General features: G+C 48.7%; 1 protein-coding gene across 2 annotated transcripts in view; it reads left to right on the top strand.

The window, feature by feature from the left end:
* GRM7 (glutamate metabotropic receptor 7) overlaps positions 1 to 20,741 on the top strand; it is a gene marked incomplete at both ends in the record, with an annotated part of 258,377 nt that overhangs the window by 166,155 nt on the left and 71,481 nt on the right. For both annotated transcript variants that reach the window (XM_084269732.1, XM_084269731.1), the window contains 2 exons: positions 3,789 to 3,929; positions 15,881 to 16,081. In XM_084269732.1, the coding sequence (XP_084125858.1) occupies positions 3,789 to 3,929; positions 15,881 to 16,081 (342 nt within the window). The remainder of the gene's footprint in view (positions 1 to 3,788; positions 3,930 to 15,880; positions 16,082 to 20,741) is intronic.

The following is a 20,741-nucleotide window of genomic DNA, read 5'->3' as shown; positions in this document are numbered from 1 at the left end:
CTCGCCGTTAGAGTTCAAAACACAGGAACACAGGTGTGTAACTCCCACAGTGTATAAACTGGTCCTTGATGGGGATGGAAATCATGAAACTCATCATGGGAGTCTGATCTTAAAGGTCTTTTCCAACCTTGTGATTCTGTGATTCATCAAATCAACCCCAGCGCCAGTGAGCACCCTCCTGCCCCCATCCTGCACAGCAACATAGGGCTCTTTCCACTTGGTCTCAGCTGCAGGGGAGTTTCCTTGGCCCTCAGTATGTGGGGAAGGAGGGTGAAGCTATCAAGCGATGCCATCCAGAGGTCTGCTCCGAGGCTGTGGCTTGGAGCTGAGTGCTGCCAGCTGCACGGCAGGCAGGAGCAGCCCATGGGTGCACGGTGCTTCCCCAAACACGTGGGCTGCTCCCCAGCTCCATCCCTCCATCCATCAGCCGCTTGTCTCAATCAATAGGAAATAACAGTAAAATATGTCCACTCTTTCCTAGGGATCTATATTCCTGACGAGGATGCGGGGGGATCATTAAAAGGAATCAATGGGAATGTTATTATTTGTTATTAAATCTGTAAAAGTTTAGAGTAATTCTTATGGAATTCTATTACAGTTTTATCAAGACTTATCGATTTTTATCTTATTAAGTTATAGAGCACTTTTCCCAGAGGTCAGGTAGTTTGGCACATGGGTAGGCTATACTGTTTCTCTTTCTGAGCCACACACACATATATATATACATAGCAGAGCTCACGACTGGATATCCCCTTTGAAATGCTCTTTTAATTAAGAGTAAAATGAATACCCAGAGGCTGACAGGGAAGCAGGTTTGGCTTGTGTGTCCCTCAAAACCAAGAGCATTTTCTGAACTCTCCTCTGAGCTGTGCAGGGGAATGTTTTCCTTAGGAAATCTCAGCCCAGACATGCAGAAGTTTTGCTGTCCTTTCTTAGAGACCCTACACAGAAACATTCTTTAGTCACCAATGTGTGGCAGGAAGGTTTTATTAAATTTCCCTAAAATATGGGAACCCTGGGTTAAACCCCTGCCTTAGCATAAATTTGGTGGTGGGGTCATTGGGGGTGCTCTGCCAGCTCTTCCCCTGCAGCTTTGTACACTCTTGTTCAGGAAAGTTTTCCTTTTAAGCAGCAAAAACCCACTGGAAAGGGCTGGAAGAGCCACACTGAGGTAAGGATGTGACTCCTGCTCGGTAGGACTTGAGTCCAGCCCAAGGGTTTCCCCTGCCCCAAGTCAAGGTGGTGGGCTCCCATCATTTGGTGCAGTCCGTGGGTGCCGGTGCGGTGTTACCTTGGCACAGCACGTTGCTGCAGGCTTGGCATCACTCTGGAGCACCCTGATGCATTCCTTGCAGGACAGACCCACATGTATTTTCTAGTGAGGCTGCAGGGGAGATTTTCATTGGCTTCCAGCCTGTTTCTGGAGGAGCCCAGTCTTCTTCTTTCTGGTGGGTTGGTTGGCGATGGTGTACGGTGCGGCGTGGGAGCAGTGGGCTTTGGATGCCAGGCATGAGCAGCAGGCTCAGGATTAGGAAACGATATATTACAGTTGGGTCAATAGTACATGAAGCTAATGCAAGGAGACAGATTGACCCCACTCCTAATCTTTTTTCTTATTTGAAAACATCTGTTTACATGCTGTCTATTTTTATCCGGCGGTGGATGGATCGCTATGCTAATGTAACGATGCCATATGTTGGTCCTCTGACTCAGTTGCATTGTGAGGAGTGCCAGACTGAGTCAATTTACCCACCTATTTCAGGGAGAGAGGATCTTGGCTGGGGTGCAGGGAACTTTTTTCCCTCTTTTTCAATGGAATATGTATTTACTGTCATTTCCAACTGCAAACTGAAAAGGAACCACGTGACTGTGTGGTATGGAGACACAGTTCAGCATCTCCAGGAGCATGCTGCTTCGTGCTTCCTCCCTCTGCTGCAAGGCCAGTACAAGCTGCCAAGCAAAGGGGCAGAAGAGAGACCCTGAGATTCGCATCACCAGTGGATTCACAGCTTCCAGTTGCCAGATGAGTCACTTCTGAGCCTCTCCAGCATTTTCAAGCCCTCTCTACAATTGATCTGCTCCATCCCAGTTCCAGGCTCATGTAGCTGGGGTGCCTCGACAGCCTCCTTAGAGAAAGGGAAATCTTCCCTAACCTGCCCGTGGTAGGCAGAGCTCCCCCAGGGGAGCTGAGTTATCCCAGGTGAGCTGAGTTATCCCAGGGGAGCTGAGTCAGCCCAGGTGAGCTGAGTCATCCTGGGCTGTTCCCACCCCACCTGGCTTCACTCCCCCATAAAAGGGGCTGCTGAGGAGGGGTGCTGGTTGGGTGTTTCCAGAGCAGTCTGAGTGTGGCTGGGATGCCAGGTTGGTCCTTGTGTCGTGCAGCACTCTGTGATCATGGGGTCGGTAAGGTGCTCTGTGTTATCACTGGGTGTGAGGGTAACTGGCTGTTGTTGTTCCCTTTCATGGTGCCTTTGTCAGGAGACTGTCCTTACCCCAGCCCATGGGGGCTCTCTCCTGTTCCCCCCCCCGGGAGTGGTGTGTGGTGCTCAGCTGCTGCCTGGGTGGAACCACCACAGGTTGCTTCTTGAGGAAGGAAGTATTTGTGTCAGAGATCTGTATTGTGTTGGGAGAAAACTGACTGAAATGAGGGTGGGTTTTGCAGGGTGTTGTCTGAACTGGTAAAGGGCATTTGGCTTGGTTTCAAACTACAGAATTTGAGAATTTGATAGAGAAAATCCCTATGCTCTGGCAGTAACTTGTGACAAGAAGTGAACAAACCCTGCCACTTTGCAGTAGAGTTGTTTGTGTTGGGGGGGTTTTCAGTTACACCTCTAGTCGTTACAGACTCACATTGGGGGGGGGTGTCTATACAGTGATGGGCATCCTGGAAAAAGAAGCCTATTTTGCTGTGGCTTTGTTCTTGTGGTGAGTTATTGAGGTGCTGAGGAGAGACAGAGCATAGGTAAGAGCCATGTGGAAACTTAAGGTGCTACACCTGATGCAGTAGTTGCTATATGGTTTCTTTCATGGAGTATAGGACGATGTCTTTTTAAAAGACAACAACTGCCCTCAGATCTTTACTGCCCTTAACCCAGCTGTTAAAAATCACTATTTTCTCCCCCATTGTTTTCACACTGGAGGTTTTTGTTGTCTTTACTCTTGCAGGACTATAAGCAGTCTGTGGCTCTGTGGCTTCAGTAACTGAATCTCCCAGGTCTAAGGAGGGAAATGTATTTATTTTTTTACCCCCACTTGAGGATGTGTAATGCAAGCACCTCATCCAAGTTTTGCTCTTTGAGTTAATCTTTGTGAAGGGGTGTTCAGGGAAGAATACACGATCCAGACCCAGTAAGGTGTACTGGGAACAGCCAGCTGAGATGAAACTGCCTTCTCTGGGGGTCTGGAGAGGTTAATTACAAAATTAGTTGTATCGAGCTCAGCCTAATACCAGCTGCATGGTATAATTTATTTTCATTCCTTATTGGTATCTAATTTCTAATCCGTGGGTCTTGCTTATAACTTCCTCTGATGCTGCTCTGCTTTACATACATTGTACCTGGCTTTCTGCCTCCCGTCTTGCCCCGGAGCAATTTGCTTGCAAGATGCAGCTGATTAGATTAAAGCATGCCATGGATTTCCTTTCTCTCCACGGTCATCCTGTGTGGATAGAGATGTGGACGTGTGCTGGGTGTTGAAGAAGACATGAGCAGAGTGCTTGTTTTCCAGGCTGCAATACTGCCCGTGCAGCACGAGCCGGCCTTCAGCTTTCTGCCTGTCTCCTCCTCCAGGGTTTGATGCCTATTTTACCTCCCGCACCCTGGAGAACAACAGAAGGAACGTGTGGTTTGCAGAGTACTGGGAGGAGAACTTCAACTGCAAGTTAACCATCAGCGGCTCCAAGAAGGAGGACACAGACCGCAAGTGCACAGGTAACTTCCTTTGCTTCACCCTCGTTGTGCTGCTGGACGTGAGCTTCAGCAGGATGACTGCACGGCTGCTGGGAGGAGGCTTGGCTGGAGGCAGGTGGAAAAATAAATTGAGGGTTTGTAGCTTGTACAGAAAATGGAACAGCAGCCTCAGCCTTGCAGGACAGGAGTAGGTGGGAAGAGTGGAAAAAGACATTATTCTGTTTCTTCCTCTCTCCATCTGTCCATCTAGCGCTTTCCTTTGGGCTCAGAAGCGTCTCCTCTGAGTTCAGGGTGGCTTGGGGGTCTCTTCTTAGTTTGTTTCAAAGAGAGAATACTTCCACAAGTGTTTCTGTGTCACCCATCTGCAGATCACAGGGTGGGCACCTTCTGTGTCCAAGCACCGTCTGCTCCCCATCATGTACCCCCGTGTGCCTTTGAATTCAGCTTGGGAAGGGAATGCAGCTGTAGGAAGGTGGCAGTGCAGAGTGAAATGTTTTCACTTCAGGCACCATGAAGCTGTTGATGGAATTTTTTGTTCTCACTGATGTTATTTAAGAAATTGGAGTTAAATAAATTGTTGCTGCCTTAACTCAGTAAACCAGGAAATGCTCTGTCTGCATTCCTGACTGAGGTCTGTCTCCTGTAGCAGCATCCTGTTTGCCCCCTGGTCCTTTCTGTTGGCTGACAGATTCACTCCTCTGCTCCATTTCTGGGGTGCGACCCCCCTTTGAAATATCCCATTTCCCATGAATTCCTGATTTGGATCACACAGAGATTCAGGGAGTTATTTCTAGTTAGAGACACCCAGGTAACGATGGGGGTGATTTCTCAGCACAACCATTGTTATGACATGGGGTGATGCAGTTTGTTAAACCTGAAGACTTCATTTTGAAAGGAACTAATGGATGAGATGCATCTTCTTGGAGATATTGAGATGTGGGCCTGATCAAGCACTACTTGATGATCCATGGGACAATAGCAGCATTCCCAGTTTAATGATCTTCTCCTGAGTTAAGGTACTGAACTGAGGGGACCTGGTTAGGAAAAAGTATCTAAGACTCAAAAAGCTTGGGGGGTGTCTGCCCTTGAACTGCCAGGTCCCTGGTGAGGCTGGTTGTGCTGTGGATTTGGGGGTAGTGTGGGGCTGGGGCATTTGCTCAGGGCTTAAAATGCAGTGGATGAGCTTCAGCCAGAACACATCCCCTGCAGTACAGACAGCAAAGGCTGATGTGTGTGACCTCTGCCTTACCCTCACCTCCTTTAACCTTTCCTACCTTCCCCCTTCAATTTGTCACAGCACCAGTTTCAACAAGTTATGCTGAATAGTTGCCTTGAATTTTGATCAGATGGAATTAGCTCATGGGGGGTATGCCTCACCCTGAAAACGGGTGAAAACTTCCCATATTTCAGGTCGTCTGCTTTTGGCTTCGGTACGTGGGTGGGAGTAGGAGCTCTGGCTGGGAACACACTGCTGCTAAACCTGGTGTTTGGAAGCTCCCCCAAAGCCTGGAATTTGACTAAAAATTGCTACAAGATCTTTAGGATCATTTCTAAGGGTGTCTTATCATCCTTACTGCTTATGCTGTTAGTTTATTGCCATTGCTCACAGCCTGTGCTTTCTGGTGTGCATGGGAAAGTGGTGTTACCCTGCCTGCCCTCAGCACAGACACTTGTTTCTGATGGGTAACTTCCCTGTCGGACTGATATGCTGCTTGGTAGCCTGATATTGTAGGGAATGACATGCCCTGACATCGTCCTTCCCTCCTCTACAAACTGAGGTAAATTGTGCATCAGAAAAAGCATCAGCCTGGGCTGGTATTGCTGGTACGAGGGCCCTGATGTCCCTCTGAAGGAATAACGTTATGAATGATCATCATCACTTTGAAATCTGATCAGTAATTGGTAAGGCAGTGAGGTGCTGGGCTCCAGGCTGCTGGTTCCTGACAGCAGTTGTGCTCGGAGCCCCAGAGAGGCTCCTGCTCCCAGTCCAGACTCCTGCACGGAGCTGGGAGCAGCTCAGGGCTCGTAGCCACAGGCTGTCATCAAGAAGAGAAGGCTTCTCTGAGAAGGCAGCCTGTGGCCACTCACCTCTTCATACCACAACTTTGTGAAGTATTTCTGTGTGCAGAGCTTCTACCTTACTCTTAGATAAGATGAAATAAGACGTGTTTCTGTGGTGCAGTGCTGTTTCTAGGCACCAGCTTATCTTGGCATGCTGCATGCTCCAAACTGGGTCTGTGCTGCGATGAAGGACACCTGTAGTGCTGTGCAAGGGTCTGTGCTGGGGTGCAGGCTGCAGTGGAGGGTTTCTTCCCTCTCCAAGCAGTACATACATGTGCAGCCAGCAGAAACAGCCAAGTCCCTTGCTCTTGCCCAGGGAAGAGAGGGATGGGTTCCTTACACAGAAGCCATGTAACTGGAGTCCAGTGCTGCCTTCTGTGCTTGTCCAGACCCTGGAGTCGCTGTCCCTGCCCATGGGGGATGCTGTGGTTTCCTTTTGAGGACATTTCATCAGACTGTGTGGGGATCAAATGTAATCACTGAAGCAGCATGATAGCAAGTAGTGGGTTGGGACAGTTCCTGGGTTTGCTTCCTGCTGCTTGCATTTAAAAATACTAGAGATTCCCTTCTGCCATGACGGGCCCTGCCAGGTTAATGTTGGAATCTCTTCCTACTGCAGTTTGCAGTACTGTGCATTATGGTAAAAATAAAAGGATGAACAGAAAAGCCAGCTGCCTTTGCAGGGGAGGGTGGTGCTGTGGTTTGTAGCTGTGGCTCTGCCAAGGGAGCTGTGCTGGGTGCCCTGCCTCCATGGCATTCCGTGCAGCGATGGGCTCTAGGCTTTGATTGTGAGCTCAACCAGAGATGCTTTCCTGTGTGAAACCACACTGTGCTAATACTGCCAGTGCTGTGAGATTTAGAGATCAGAATTAACAGATGCTAGAACAAGGGTTTCGTGTCTATCCTGTGTGACCCAGGCTGTTGGTAAGCTTTGGAGTGGCTCTTGAAATCAGATAGGCAGCACTGAACATCTGATGGCCTTGCACTGTACCAGCTTAGGGCAGCCGCCTGAGTGTGCCTGCAGGATGCTCTGCTAGCATCCCACCAGCGTGGGGCCTGGGGGGGCTCCTGGTTCCAGCGGCACCAGCTCCACCTCTGTGCACTGTTTCCCCCACTGGCGTTCCTGGGACCAGCCTGGGAGGGATGCTGTGAGGCTCCACTGTTTTCTCTTACTAAACAGCACTTTCAGTTCAGATAGCTTTACACCCAAGGAGACTTAATGAAGTGATAGAAGGGTGCTGTCACCTTGGCCGTCATTTATCAGCATGTAGATTACTCTGAGAGCTTTTCTAATTATCTGCAGGTGTAATTGGTCTGAAGGTACAGCCCAGATGATGGCTCAGGCGATGACTTGCTCTAAAGAAAGTGCTGGGAGAAAGCTCCCTGCAAGCCAAAGGGACAGAAATCTAGCACAAGAGTTTGGAAAAGCGATACCCTTCTGCTCAGGACGGAGATTGAGGCATTTTCCCTTGTTCCAAAAGGCCCCAGATTCACCTTGCTGGTATAGGCAGGAGCAGGCAGGACTCCTCTGAATCCTCCTCCTGCAGGCACGATGCTGTGAGGGGGCTCATCCCACCAGCAGGATCTTACTGGGCAAAGGTTCAGTGTCTCAGGGAGGCCAAATCTCTTTTTAAAACGTAAGAGGCATCAATCAGGGAAGGCTATTATAAAGTCTGAGCTTATCTCATCTGAAAGTGTCACAAGGAAGGATTAAAAGTTGGTGAAGGACAGGGGTGTCTTGGGTAAAAAAAATCATGACATAGTAATACAAAAGGCAGAAATTTGGTCTATATACACGTGCACTTGCTCCTAAGGTTGGGGAGAGGGTACATCGTGCTCTGATGCACATCAGGGACTTGATAGATCAGTGAATGCCCTGCCACACCACAGAGGCTTTGGGTACAACTGGTGTTTGGGGAGGGGAGAAGAATAGGGGTTCCATTTAGCACAGGAAAAGGTGAAAGTAGCAAAGGAATGGTTATCCTTTATGTTTATATTTCATACTAAAGTGTTGGCATGTGCCATAGGTCTGTCAGGCGTTCCTGTAGCTGCCTTTTTATGAGGGATTTACCCTGGGAAGGGAAGAAGCAGCACAGAGTGCTGAGAGCTGGACTGTGTCTGGGTTTTCACAAAACAAAGGGTGTCTGAGAATCAGACCAGGAGCCCAAACAGGCTCCTGGAAGCCTGAGGCTGGATCCCCAGGATTTGGCATATCACCCCAGCTCTGGTACCACTCTGTGAATGGCAGGGAAAGGGGGAAGACAGCCCAGAGAGCTTTGGCAAACCACTTCATTATCTGTTATGTAGTTTAAAGTGATACCAGTAGCAGCGATTTTGGGTGGGGGTAATTCATTTGGGGTGTTTTGAAGGATAAAGAATCTAATACCAATACCCTGTCTCGTTTTCACCAGCAGCCTAGATGGCTTGTGCTACGAAGCCATATGTTAGGGAAAGAAAAATAATGACAAACAAAAGATGTAGCAAATAGCAGAGCCTGAGGATATCAGAATATTATTTATAATTTGACTACAAAAAGTGATGTAGAGCTTCAATAGATTAGCAAAGTGTGATTTACTATGGAAAGAAAAATAGTGTTCAGAATGCCATCAAAATTCCTCATCTCAGGAAAGAATAAATTGTCTGAGATGTTTCAAGCAACTTAATGGCAGATGGCCAATATCTAAAGCATCCTTCCTAAACAAATGCCAGCAGCCATGGGGTGTGTGATTCGCTTTTTATGAGCCCAGCTTGATGGTATTCATTAGGGTGAATATCTATTGGACTTGAGGGTGTCAGAAGACCTTAGCTCTTCCCAGTGCCATATGAATCATGTCAGGGAGAGAGGGAATAAATTTAGCCTGGCTCCCAGTGAGGGTGTGGAGGGCTGTGGGTGCAGATTACATCCCGTGCTCTGGCACAGGTAGATAGGGCTGGGGCAGTTGTATTCCTGCCTTGTGAGTAAGGCCTGCCCCTCCCTCCCTCCTTTCTCAGGACACCTGCATCACTTTTCCTTGATAGCAGGTGACTGATCTGCATTTTCATAACATGATGCCATTGACAACTTGTGCTTTTTCTGTTCTTTCTGCTGGTGGCTGCTGCTCAGGCTGCCTCTGGTCTGGGTTACAGGCTGCCTCTCAAATCACTCTGTTAAGGGGGACAACAAACCCAAGGTGCATCTCATGAATGGAACAACATGCTCTCCAATGAACTGCTTCTTCCCAAGTCCAGCTCATCTTTGGGTCCTCAGGGCCACAGGAGCTATAGCCATGGCTCAGAGACGCTAAGACTTACATGAGGATCCAGGGTTAGCTGACGTTTTACTGAAATTCAAAACTCAGGATTGCTGGGCATCTTATTTTGCAGCTACTTCAACAACCTCCACACTGGTGGGAACACCCCTGCAAAAGAAAAGTCAGTGGTTTTGGGTTTTTTTTTCTGAAAAATGTGATGTGCCCAAGTTTAGGAGCAGATGGACCATGGGATGCAGGGGCTTGTGGTGGACTGGCTCTGCACAGCTCCTTCGAAACAGAATCTTTCCCATATAACCATGAACTGTCAGAGTGTGCATTATAGCCTAATGGCACCTCTGCTTTCCTTTCAGAAAGTTGATCTCATTTAGCATCAGAGCACTTTGGAATATATGTATGTATACCCTAATTCCTAAGAGAGCCCTGCAAGGGTCGGTTCAACCAACAACAAACCACCCTCGAGGAGTCTATTCATACACTAACCCAGTTCTCTGGGTTTCTATGCTCTTTATTACCTCCCAGAAATACATTTCTCAGAGCTGCTTCTGTTTCTGGATTGCCAAGGTGATTTGCCAACTGCGCTGTGATTCAGTGGCTGTCGCCTGCTATTTGCATAGATGGGTCCCTGTGTGCAAACTGCGCTTCCTTCCCAACGCTCAGGCATAAAGGCGGCGCTGGTTTAGGCCTCCTAAGCCTTGAAATGTGCTGCTTGATCGCTGCCTTCGCCAGCAGTTAGTGGTGCAGGCAGCTTTCTTCATTAGTGGCTGGCAATACAAGGCTGTGAAGTGCCCCTGATTTACATCCGTGCCGGCGAGCCCGGTGCCGATTGTTTCTCTTGCTCACGACTGCAGCGCTGGAATATAGATGAGGCCTGTTGCATGTGTGTTTGTGGGGATGCAGAAAGCATGGAAAACACCTCGGGTCACAAAATCAGGTTGGTTTTTCTAATCTAAAACCTGTTCCCGTAGATAGATCAACACACACCTGAGAGCAGGAGCTGCTGCTGGGGGTTGAGCCGGTGTGAGGAGAGAAACTCATTGTCTGGCTGATGGAAGTGGATGTAGCAGCACCAAATTAATTTCATCAAGGCTTTCTGTAAACTGTTGAATTATGATGATGATCCTTGTTATGTAAATATTTCTGGTGGTGGAATAACATTTGCAGTAGGACTTTGGGCTGTGCTGAGCTCCTTTTGGTCTTCAGTACGTATGAGAGAAGAGCAGTGGCAGTCCAGGGTTATTCTTTTGCTCCACTCTGTGAGGAACAGGCTGTGAGGCACTGCAGCAGCCTGCTTCCCAGAGCGTGATTAGAGTGTTAGCTGATTAGGCATAGTTAAAGCTGACTGCGTCTGCTCTCTGTGGGCATTGGTGCTGTTACTAGAGCCACTAAGGACAGCTCCATTTCCTTTTGCCTCTCTCTGCTGTTGCAGATGTCTGACTGTGGGCCCGGGGTACCCCAGCTTAAGGGGGGAAAAAAAAGCTGTTCTGGTTCAACAAGGTTTCCCTGCCAGTTACTGGCACTGAGCAGCCTGTCTGGTGCCCACCTTTGTTGTGCAGTATGAAGGTATCCCTCTCCGTTGTGTTTGCAGGAGGCTGTGCTGACACTGCAGACTGCAGAGGGGAGTAGGGAGAGGTTTCTTTAGCCCCTAGAAACAAGGCAGAGGTGGCACACACCGATGCTAGGGAGGTGGGTGGGTGCTGTGTGCATCCTGTCCCATGCTGCTGCCCAGCCTCAGCCAGCTCGCTGCAGCCACAAGGACAGCATGTAGGGGAAATGCAGCCCTGGCACAGAGGGATGTTCTTCAAAGTTCATCTGCTTTCCCTGAGAAAATCCACAGGGATTGGATTGATGGTCTTGAGATAAAGGCTTTTTTCTATAATGAGATCTTCCTAATTAGGGATGGGCTGGAGAGATGACTGTAACTACATGGCTGTATTATTGGATCTTGTATTTCTTTGTAAAACGACAATACGTGGATTATATTGCAAAGAGGCCTGATTGTCATACTCTGCTGGCTTAAATTATGATATTTACTCTAGCAGACTGTCAGCTTTTCTCCAGCTGTAGGGCTCTGCCACCTTTGAAGCCAGAGCCCTTCAGACTGTTCACCGCCGGCGTGTGCAGCGGTGCCTACACCATGAGTGAGTACCCGAGGAGGGGGAGCAGCTCTGATCTTACTCTGGAGAGCCCTGGACGTGTGTACTTGGCTGTTAAAGCAAATCAGTTTGTTTTGTGGTGCTGTGTGTGTTTCTGGGGCTCTGGGAGTACAGCCCTTGCAGCTGCACAGCCTGAGCTCTCCGCACTGTGTGTAGCTGGAGGAAGCTGCACGTCTGGGTGCGTGCAGAGTTACAGACTCAGGATTGTAGCTGTTGCCTCACGGATGTCTCTTGGCTCCCAGGCACCAGGTTTCTAATGATGCTAAATATGCTGGAGATGGATGAAGGGTATATATTTTTCTCTCAGCACTTAACCAGCTGCCGAATTCTAACTTGTACAAATAATAGCTGCTTGTATGATACTGTGAGCATTCTGCAATCTTTAAATTAAATCTCTTGTTAATGATGACTATCACCGGGTTCTCAGCGGTACTATTATGTGAGTTCCTTGGAAAATGTGTGTAATCCTTCAGAAACTGAACCAGTCGCTGAATTCATCTAACGTAAGCACCGGTGGCGTGGGGTTTTCATCTCTGGGTGTATGAATTACACGCCACAAAAGTTGTCCTTGCAACACTATTGTACATCAGAACATACCCCCCATGTTATGTGATGGTCAATGGTGAGCCCAGAACATGCCCTGAAGGAGAGATGTTGAGAGAATAGAATGTGAAAAATGATGTTGTTGGCTGCTTTTCCACACAAGGTGTTTAGCATCACCTGTATGGAGATGCAGAAAGTGTGACCAGGAATTCTTAAACTTGCATTGCATTTCTGTGTCATCTGAAGGAGACTGTACAAGAGGAGAGTTCTTTCTCTCTGTAGTCTCACTACTCTGGGTGTGGGGCTTTTTTCCCTCTCTTTGTTGCAGTATTTTTCTCTTGCAAAGATTTGCCTGAAGCAAGAGACCTAGCTGCTCAGTCTCTTAGGAATCATGATGATGAGCACTTGAGACTCTAGTAGGAAGTGAGGTTAAATTATTTGTCATCACCTTCAAATAGATCTTTTGGAAGCAAAAAATGCTCATGTCAATAAATTGCTTTTGTGTTTCATCCTCCTGACATCCCAAGGTACTCCATTTCAAACCCACGGAACAGAAGTGCCTTCTCTTGAAATCACTGTGTGTGCACGTGTCTCAGGTGTCAGCTCCCTCGTTGCTGGAGGAAATAATGTTATTGCTCGGCCCCTGGAGATCAGAGAGTTCAAACAGAAAGGGGAAAAGCACAACGGGTAAAGAGCAGGGGGGTTGAGAACAGCAGGGGCTTCACACGTGGCGGTGCAGGCAGGGGGTGCGTTTACCGGCTGTGCTTTGTGTCCTCTGACAGCGTGGGGGGCTGTGTGTCTTCTTGCTGCACCCACCACCTGAGTTCAGCTGCTGGTTCTTCATTCCCAAGACCCCTTCAATGCCCTGACGTGACGGGCTGGGGGCTCACAGTGTCCCCTTTGCCCAGAGGCACACGCAGCCCTGGCATTGCTGCTGTCATCGATGACTTTGGGTCTCCTTTCTGCATGCTGCCTTCAGCTAAGCCTAAGAGGGGGAACTGTTTGCCACACTAGTGGTGGAGTTGGAACGAAGATTGCTGGAATTAAGTTTGCTTCGGTCTCCCCCTGTCTGAAAATGGACTTTGGGGCTGATTTGCTGCTCGCTGGGTTGCTATGATGCTAGCTTGATGTAGAGGGAACACTGTTCAGCCAGGCTGATTAATTGGGATATTTAACAGTCGTTATTTTCAGTGTTGCAATCTGAAGGCTCTTTGACACAGGTAAAATACAGCAATTGCTTTGCAGGTTCTTTGCTAGTTCAGATTTGGGCTGAACTTCTAATTGCAGTAAAGCATCTCTGAAGGGCACTCAGCCTGTGTTTATGTGAAGGAAGCTTTCAGTAGAGGGAAGTGTTCTTGGTACTGGAACATCTATCAGGTTTCTCAATTCTTGGTTATTTTAATGCTTGGACTCTCTTAATGCTGCCTTTGGTTTTTTAAGTTGATTTTCCCCAGGTTCCCTTCACAGGTGCCTTCAGTGCTGAAGGTTTTCTTTCTGCCATGCATCTGGCCAGCCATGCTTCTGGAACTTAATGTGCCTCATCAGTACTGTTTGTGTGCAGCATCTCAATCCCGGGTCCGCTTCCCTCGGCACGCGGTCCTGTTGCATCGCTAATTTGGTTATGGAGCTGAGCTGAAACCACTTAAAAGCATTTTCCTTGTCAGGCCCTGGAAATGTAATAAGGTCTGTAATCACTGAGGGGGGAGTGAAATGATGAAAAGGACAGTATGTGCGCCTTGGCAGTCGGGGAACTCTCACACCTGCTGAACTATCTGCAGGATTTCAGCATCTCCAGTGCAGCTGAGACCTGGAGTTGAGGCGCTTTGTTAGAGGGCATCTCAAAACATGATATGTGGGTTGAGGGGATCGGGTGTCCACGGTTCAGTTTGGTAATTGCAGAGGGAACCGAAGGAGGGGTGACGTTGTGGGTAACAGAAGGTGTTTATATAGGGAGGGTGTGTTTTTGCTTGTCTTGAGCAAATCTTTTTGGTGTCCACCTGGCAACATCCTTTGTCCTTGTAGAAGTTCTGTAAGAGGATGGTGATCTCTGTGCTTGCTTCTCATTCCAGCCCACCACCGCCCCTCAAAGAAAAATACTTGTTTGGGACTCTGCCTTTTCCTTGTGAGTGGAAAGCAGCTGAAAAGCTGTGCTGGCAGGCTGTGCCCCAAGGGGAGGCAGGCTGGAGAAGACCTGGGCTGCTTCCTGGGGACAGCTTTCTGCAAACCCAGCACTGCTGTGCAGGGGGGTGGCTTGGGATGGCTCTGGACAAGAGTCCAGTGCCAGTGAAGCTGCTGCTCCTGCACACAGGAGGCAGATAGCAAGGATGCCAGTGTGGAGCATGGGCTTCTTGCTGCTCAAATCATTAGTTCTCAGTCATTAACAACTTGTTTTCCTTTCCTCATTGGTATCAATCAGTTGATTTAAATGCACTCCTCCCGATCTCTAATTAGGGATGTTAACAAAGGAACTTTCCCCACTCACGTTCACCAACTGAGTATTTACTTTGAGCATCTCAAATGTTTGTGAGAGCTGACTCCCAGGGCCAGTTTCACAGAGCTCCTGGCAGTGCCCAGACCTGCAGGTACTGTGGGAAGGGGATCAAGACCAACATGAGGTTAGGGAGACGTGTCCTGCTGCAGGTGGAACGAGGGGGATGATGTGCTGTGGCCACCCTTGGGAAATCATAAATTGCACTTGTGCTGCTCTCATCAGCCCAGCTCAGAACACTTCACGAGTGGTAATTAGGTTTCCAAGGTGCCAGTGAGGTAGGTGAGTGTAACCACACGTCGTGAGGCCAGACAGATTGAATTGTGCAGGTGTTACCTGGCCGTGGTGAAACAAGAAGCCAGTGAGCAGTTCAGGACTCATGGCTCCTAGCTCTGTGCTTCAAGCTCAGACAGTGCTGGTCAGTCACACTAAACTGCAGCTGTCTGCTCACAAGGCACTGAAAGTGAGCGGGCTGTCTCCTAGCCTGGCACTACAGCCACATCACCAGGTTACGTGTCCACCTCGAGTCGCAGAGCGAGGGGTGGCTGAGGCACCAACCCACCCCTTCAGATACTCAGATTCGCCTGGTCTCGAGTTCCTCCAGGCCTTTGTGGGTTAATTTGTGGGTTAATTTGTGTGTTCCATTTACCCACCTGCAAAACACCTCCCTTCTCTCGGACAGGGGGTCACCTCGGCCTGTTGGGTGGGAGGGTCTCTGGGACAGAGTTTCTAACCTGTTGGGCGCTGTAGCGATCGAGGGGTGACTTCAAAGCCCTGCTTTCCTCCTGCTGCGCTCAGGACGACGTAGAGCATTTGGATTCCTTAAATTCTCGCCTGTTAGAGTATTTTAAAGGCAGTCAGTGGATCCTGAAGGACGTTTCAGTCTCTGTGTGTTGGGGAGCGGGGGGTGTGCAGTTAATGCAGACACACCGGGCGTCCCGAGGCGGTGTTAATAGCTGGCGTGTTCACTCAATTCTCTGGAGCACCCCTTCGGCTGCATCTCTGAAGTGATTCTTTCTTCCCTCAATCTGGCTCTCTCTTTCAATTAGAGACTGGGATTTGCAGCCGAACAAAACAGGAGACTTTAAAATACCAGCTGTGCTGTATTCTAAATGCTTCCCTCTTTCAAAGCCCTACGGTGGGAGCAGACGGAGTCTGGTGTTTTCTCTCTCCAAGACAGTCCCCGTAGGTTAGAGTTTCAAGTTTGTGGCGATGGTAGGATTTGTTTCTCTGGGTTATGGCAGAGAAACCTTTGCAGGGAGATGTGTTGATGGGTCTACTATCAAGAAAGAAATTTTGTTAGTTGGGTTTTTTTTTAGTTAGTAAAACCATAAGTTGAAATGTTTCACTGTACTAAAGTGTGCTGTTCTTGAAATGTGCTCCGGGAGGGCTCGTTTGTGTTTGGTACCAGGAAGCTGCTGTTCCTTACTGTCCCTCTGCGTGTCTGTGTGTGTGTGCGTCTGTCTTGACGTGCAGGGCAGGAGAGGATCGGCAAAGACTCCCACTACGAGCAGGAGGGGAAGGTCCAGTTCGTGATCGACGCCGTGTACGCCATGGCCCACGCGCTGCACCACATGAACAAGGACCTCTGTGCCGACTACCCCGGGGTCTGCCCCGAGATGGAGCACGCGGGAGGCAAGAAGCTGCTCAAGTACATTCGCAGCGTCAACTTCAACGGTGAGCTGAGGCTGCCTCTGCAGCACGCTGACTGGCCCAGGGGACTCTCTGCTGTTTCGTTTCACTTCTTTAGCCATCCTTTTGTCTTTTTATTCAGGCTTTTTGTGGTGTTGTGCTGGAGTCTGTGGCAGACTGTTTGCTTAGTATCTGTTTGAAAGCACCGTGGTTTAGCCAAGGCAAATAGGCTACTACTGCCCAAAGACAGACATCACTGCTGCTGTTTTAGGATGCCTTCCAGAAGACTGATTTCCTAACGGGAGAAATAGCTGGATAAAAGCCTGAGCCTGTCTCTGACTAAATATGCCTGCTGAAACTCCAGAAGTTTGTTAGCATAACGTATATCGTTCCACTTTATGTTGTTTCCTGGGCTTGGAGAGAACTAACTGGGTGGAATTCTGGTACCCAGCCTAGCTGCAGGCTCAGGGGAAGGGAGAGGACAGACACACTGTCTCTTGCACAACAGTGTGGTTTAGACAGAGTAGTTACTCCAACCTCCATTCCTCTAGTAAGATGTAAGAGGAGACAAATCATCCTCAGATTGTGGATGGGAGAGTTTGATCTCTTGGCTCATCCTTTATCTGCCTGTGCTTCCCCAGTGTGGAGTGATGCTGCAGTACCACCAGCCGCTGTTTTATGCCGTACAGTGGGCTTTCACTGTTGTTCCCTTCACTGCAGCATATGAATATGGGCAGCCTTTCCCTGCCTCTGTGTTTTACTGTAATTTGATTAGTTTCATTAGCAAACATTCACCTGCAAGCAGCCCAGAGCACTGGAGCAGATCGCCCACAGCAGGTAACATCATAGCGACCTAATGTTCTTTCCCCCTCACAAACCTCACTGCTGTGCTTGCCAGGAGGTCTCACTGTGCTGCCCTGGCTCTGTGGCACACAGGGGTCTGAGCTGTAACAAACAGGGAGACCTCCACACCCATGTTTAGAGCTGATGTAGGGATGCACTGTCAAGGTATCCTTTGAAATGTGTGGGGTGGCCAGGGCTGCTGCTGCCTGGAAAAGCCCACACGAGCTTGGGGTGTTCTCATTGGGGAGCTGTTCCCTGCTGCCATCTACTAATGAACATTTTTATCCAACAAACTTAGAAAACCCCCACACAGCTGATAGGAACGGAGAGATTTCAGGGTAGGAATGCAGGTGACATTTCATGGTCACGCTTGGCCATTTGTGCCAAGGATATTTTTCCTTCCTGTATAAATCATCTTAAAACACCAAGGTGAAGATGAGGACGTTTTCATTCCTTTCCTTGAAGTAATTGGTGTTAACCATAGCCAGGAGCAAATGCTGAGATGAATGATCTGAGAAGGCCTGGGTGGTTCTCCTTTCCTCGTTTTAGAAGGTTAATTATAAAGGATGAGCTCCTGTAGCAGTAGCCCAGTGTTCCTGTGCTGTGCTGGGGCTGTGGTGGAGCTGGAGAGCAGCTCGTACATGGGCACCTCCAGACAGCTGCTGCGTGTAAAGATGCTGAACGGTCATCTCGTCATTTTAATAGAGCTGAGAAATATTTCAGTAGAAATTGAGTGTCCAGCTAATGCTGCCTACTGTCCAGCCCCAAGAACTGGCTTGCACCAACTTCAGTTTCCTTATTTATGTTTTCTTGGTCAGGCTTTTTTATGGCCAGCCTTGGTTGTGGAGGTTTTTTCCTCCACTTGTCATCGATTTACACGACCCCATGGTGTTTTTATCAGCTTGCATAATGTCACTTACTCCAGCAGAGGGGTTGAAGGCTGGTTTGCTGGTGTTTTTAGTATAGGAAGGAGTATGGTGGCAAAGCCAAGATGGCTTTAAACCTTTTTAATTTTGCTTGGCAAGCTGGGAAGGGCATTCTGGACATGAACCACTTCCCTTTAGGTTCAATATCCAGAGGCAGGGTTTAGCTTTTTCTTGTCATGCTCACACTGCACACGTGTTTGTGTGCCCAGGCTCTGTGTTCAGCAGCATCCCTCCTGGGGCTCACTCCTCAGGCTGTGGGAAGATGCTCTCAGGCCAACTTGCTTCTTGTTATTATATAAAAGTAAATTCCCAGAACTGCTGTGGATTGGTTCAGCCTTCCCAGAGGTGCTGGGAAGTTATACCCATTGTATAACTCACCAGCCTGAAAGAGTGGTGAGAGGCTGGAAAAAGCAATGTGAGGCTTTGACTGGTCTGGTGGTCTACTGCTGTTGATAAAGCCTGGGAGCTCCTGGGAGATGGGTGCTGGTGCCTACATGTTCCTCATGTCATGGCTAGGAGGGCAGGGACAGAGAAATGCACTGCTGCTGGTGGCAGCTAAGTTTTAGCCTTGGTCTTAGCCTGCCCTTCCCTGAGTCACCAGTGCAGCCATGCATCTCCATCTCATGAAGGTTAGGACTTGGAAAGCATTATTTAGTCTGTACTTAAAATCCTCTTTCCCAGTCCTCTGCATAAACTCATAGTAAAAGCCCAGAAAGTAGGGTGATGGGAGTGCTTTGCCCAAACTGTGGGCCAGAGAGAAAAGATGTAGGCTGTTTCCAAGCATCCTGAGCCCACAAAAGCTGAAAATCCTCCTGTTGGGGCCTCTTCTTCCCTCAAGGCAGTGACATGTGTGCAGAAGGAGCTCAAGCAACACTTAATGAAGAGGCAGGATTTGTGCTGGGAGCTCAGTAAGAATTTTGGCATCATCACACTGCCTTGAGAACAAAAGGGGCCAAAATCTGGAAGACCAAAAGCCTCAAGGGCAAAGTGCAACGTGGGTGGGGTTTTGGCAGTGAAAAAGGTAAAGATCCTGTTTGTATGAGACCTTCGGGTCCTTAAGCTGCAGCAAATGGGGACTCAGTAACAACAGAGGTGGGTACACCTGCCTAGCCCCCTGCCTCCTATTCATTCGTTCCTCCTCTTGTGGTGATGAAGAGATTGAAATCCCCCAAATTCAGTCAGGTTGTGTCTGTCTTGGAATGCATTGTGCTGGTGAAAGGGTGCCACATACTCCCTGTGGCTGTGTAGTGAGAAGGCAGCTTGTGTGTTGGGAACTGAAGAGGAATTACATTGTCCTCACCTCTGAATGAGTGAGGAGCAGCAGTCCAGGGGCTAACACTCTGCTTCTGGAGTGCTGGCTTGGGCTGAGAATATTCTTTCCTCAATCTTAGTTTAGATTTATTTTCCTTCTACTATCAGAAAACAACTGAGCAATCATAGCTTTGAATAATTAGGAGATCAAACAGCAAATAGGGTTATTTTTTAAAGACTGTTTCTTCTCTGTAATGAGGCTTTCATACATTGCTCTCTATTTATTTACACTTATTTATGTTTATTTGCACTTACTTTCCTAAGTGCACGAAGCAACTTGAATTGCAAGTGGAGACTGAAATGCTGTAGCACTTTAAAACAGGGCTGGAGGGTCCCCACAGACAGGAGCCCCAAACCAGGCACCAGAGCCCCCACAAAGGTTAAAGACAGTTTGCACTTACTAAGCAGATCCTTGGCTGGGGGGGCTGGTTGCTCTCACTTCAAAGCTGGGAAGTGGGATACATCTGCTTGACTTACGACCTGAGCTTATCACAGCTCCTCCTGCTTCTGCAGATCCTCATCTTCCCTACAGATCCCAGGCTTTTCTCAGCATTTTTCTCCCCCTGTATAATTTTGGCACATAAATGGCAATGTACCTGAGACCAGCAGTGTTACATCATTCTTCCATGCCCATGTCCCAAGGGACTATGCCTGGGGGGTGACCCAGCAGACAGTGCTGCCTCATGCAGTGTTGCTTTGGGGTCTGCAGCATCCAAGTGCACCCGCTGCTTCTATGGGTTACTGTGGATGTTGGTGTTTAACAGCTGCCTGCCTGCAGCTCTGCAAAGCAGCCGTCAGCTGTAACCTACAAAAGGTGCTGTTGCTCCTGCAAGACACACACAGCGTGTTTGAGTGACAGCCCCTGATCCATCCTTGCTTTAGGACCTCTGAGGTTCATAGCAGCACCTATCCTTCACCTTGCCCTTCTGCTTACTGACCCTGTTGCCCCTGCAACAGGATGGAGAGGCTTGGCTTTACCCTGTGCACCACAGTGGGGTGGCTTAGCCAGGAGGGTTCTGGGCAACATTCCAATGGCCCATGAAGGTGACCTGACCCTAGACATGCTCTTGGCTGCTCCCCCTCACCCTCCTTTGGGCTTTGGGGCCACAGGGCTTGTCTCAGCGCCCCTGACTTTGGCACGGCCGTGACGATGATGTGCAGAGAGGGATGCTGCTTCCTGCCTGTGCTGGGGTGTTGCCAGGGGATGAGGGATCCACACAGGTCTGTGTTGTGCTTGTTTCAGGAGCCTGGCTCCAGCTCCTGCCCTTTCACTTGTCCTTTTTTGTCAGCTTGGACAAAACCAAGCTTAACCAAGAATATCCAGCCTTTTAAGAGTCATGATTCCCTAAATCCCATTTACCATGTGTGCTGGCTCTCCGAAGGGGCTGAGGAATTACAGCCATTTCTCCGTATTGACTCTAAGTGTTTTCACTGCAGATGTATTCTGGCTGCATTAATCTGTAATGACAATTAAATATCTGCCAAGCGCTCCTAAGGACCCAGCGAGGGGAGATTTCAGGGTAAGATTCTCTGTACCAGCCTTTGAACTGGATCTGTATCTGATCTCAGAGGATTTTAGGATAGACAGGAAACAATTTACCAGGGCTGGAATGGAAACTATGCTA

This window comes from Gallinula chloropus (assembly GCF_964237585.1).
Source record: "Gallinula chloropus genome assembly, chromosome: 12".
NCBI lineage: Eukaryota > Metazoa > Chordata > Aves > Gruiformes > Rallidae > Gallinula > Gallinula chloropus.
The sequence above is the reverse complement of the archived record's forward strand: the minus strand, read 5'-3'. Positions and strand labels throughout refer to the sequence as shown.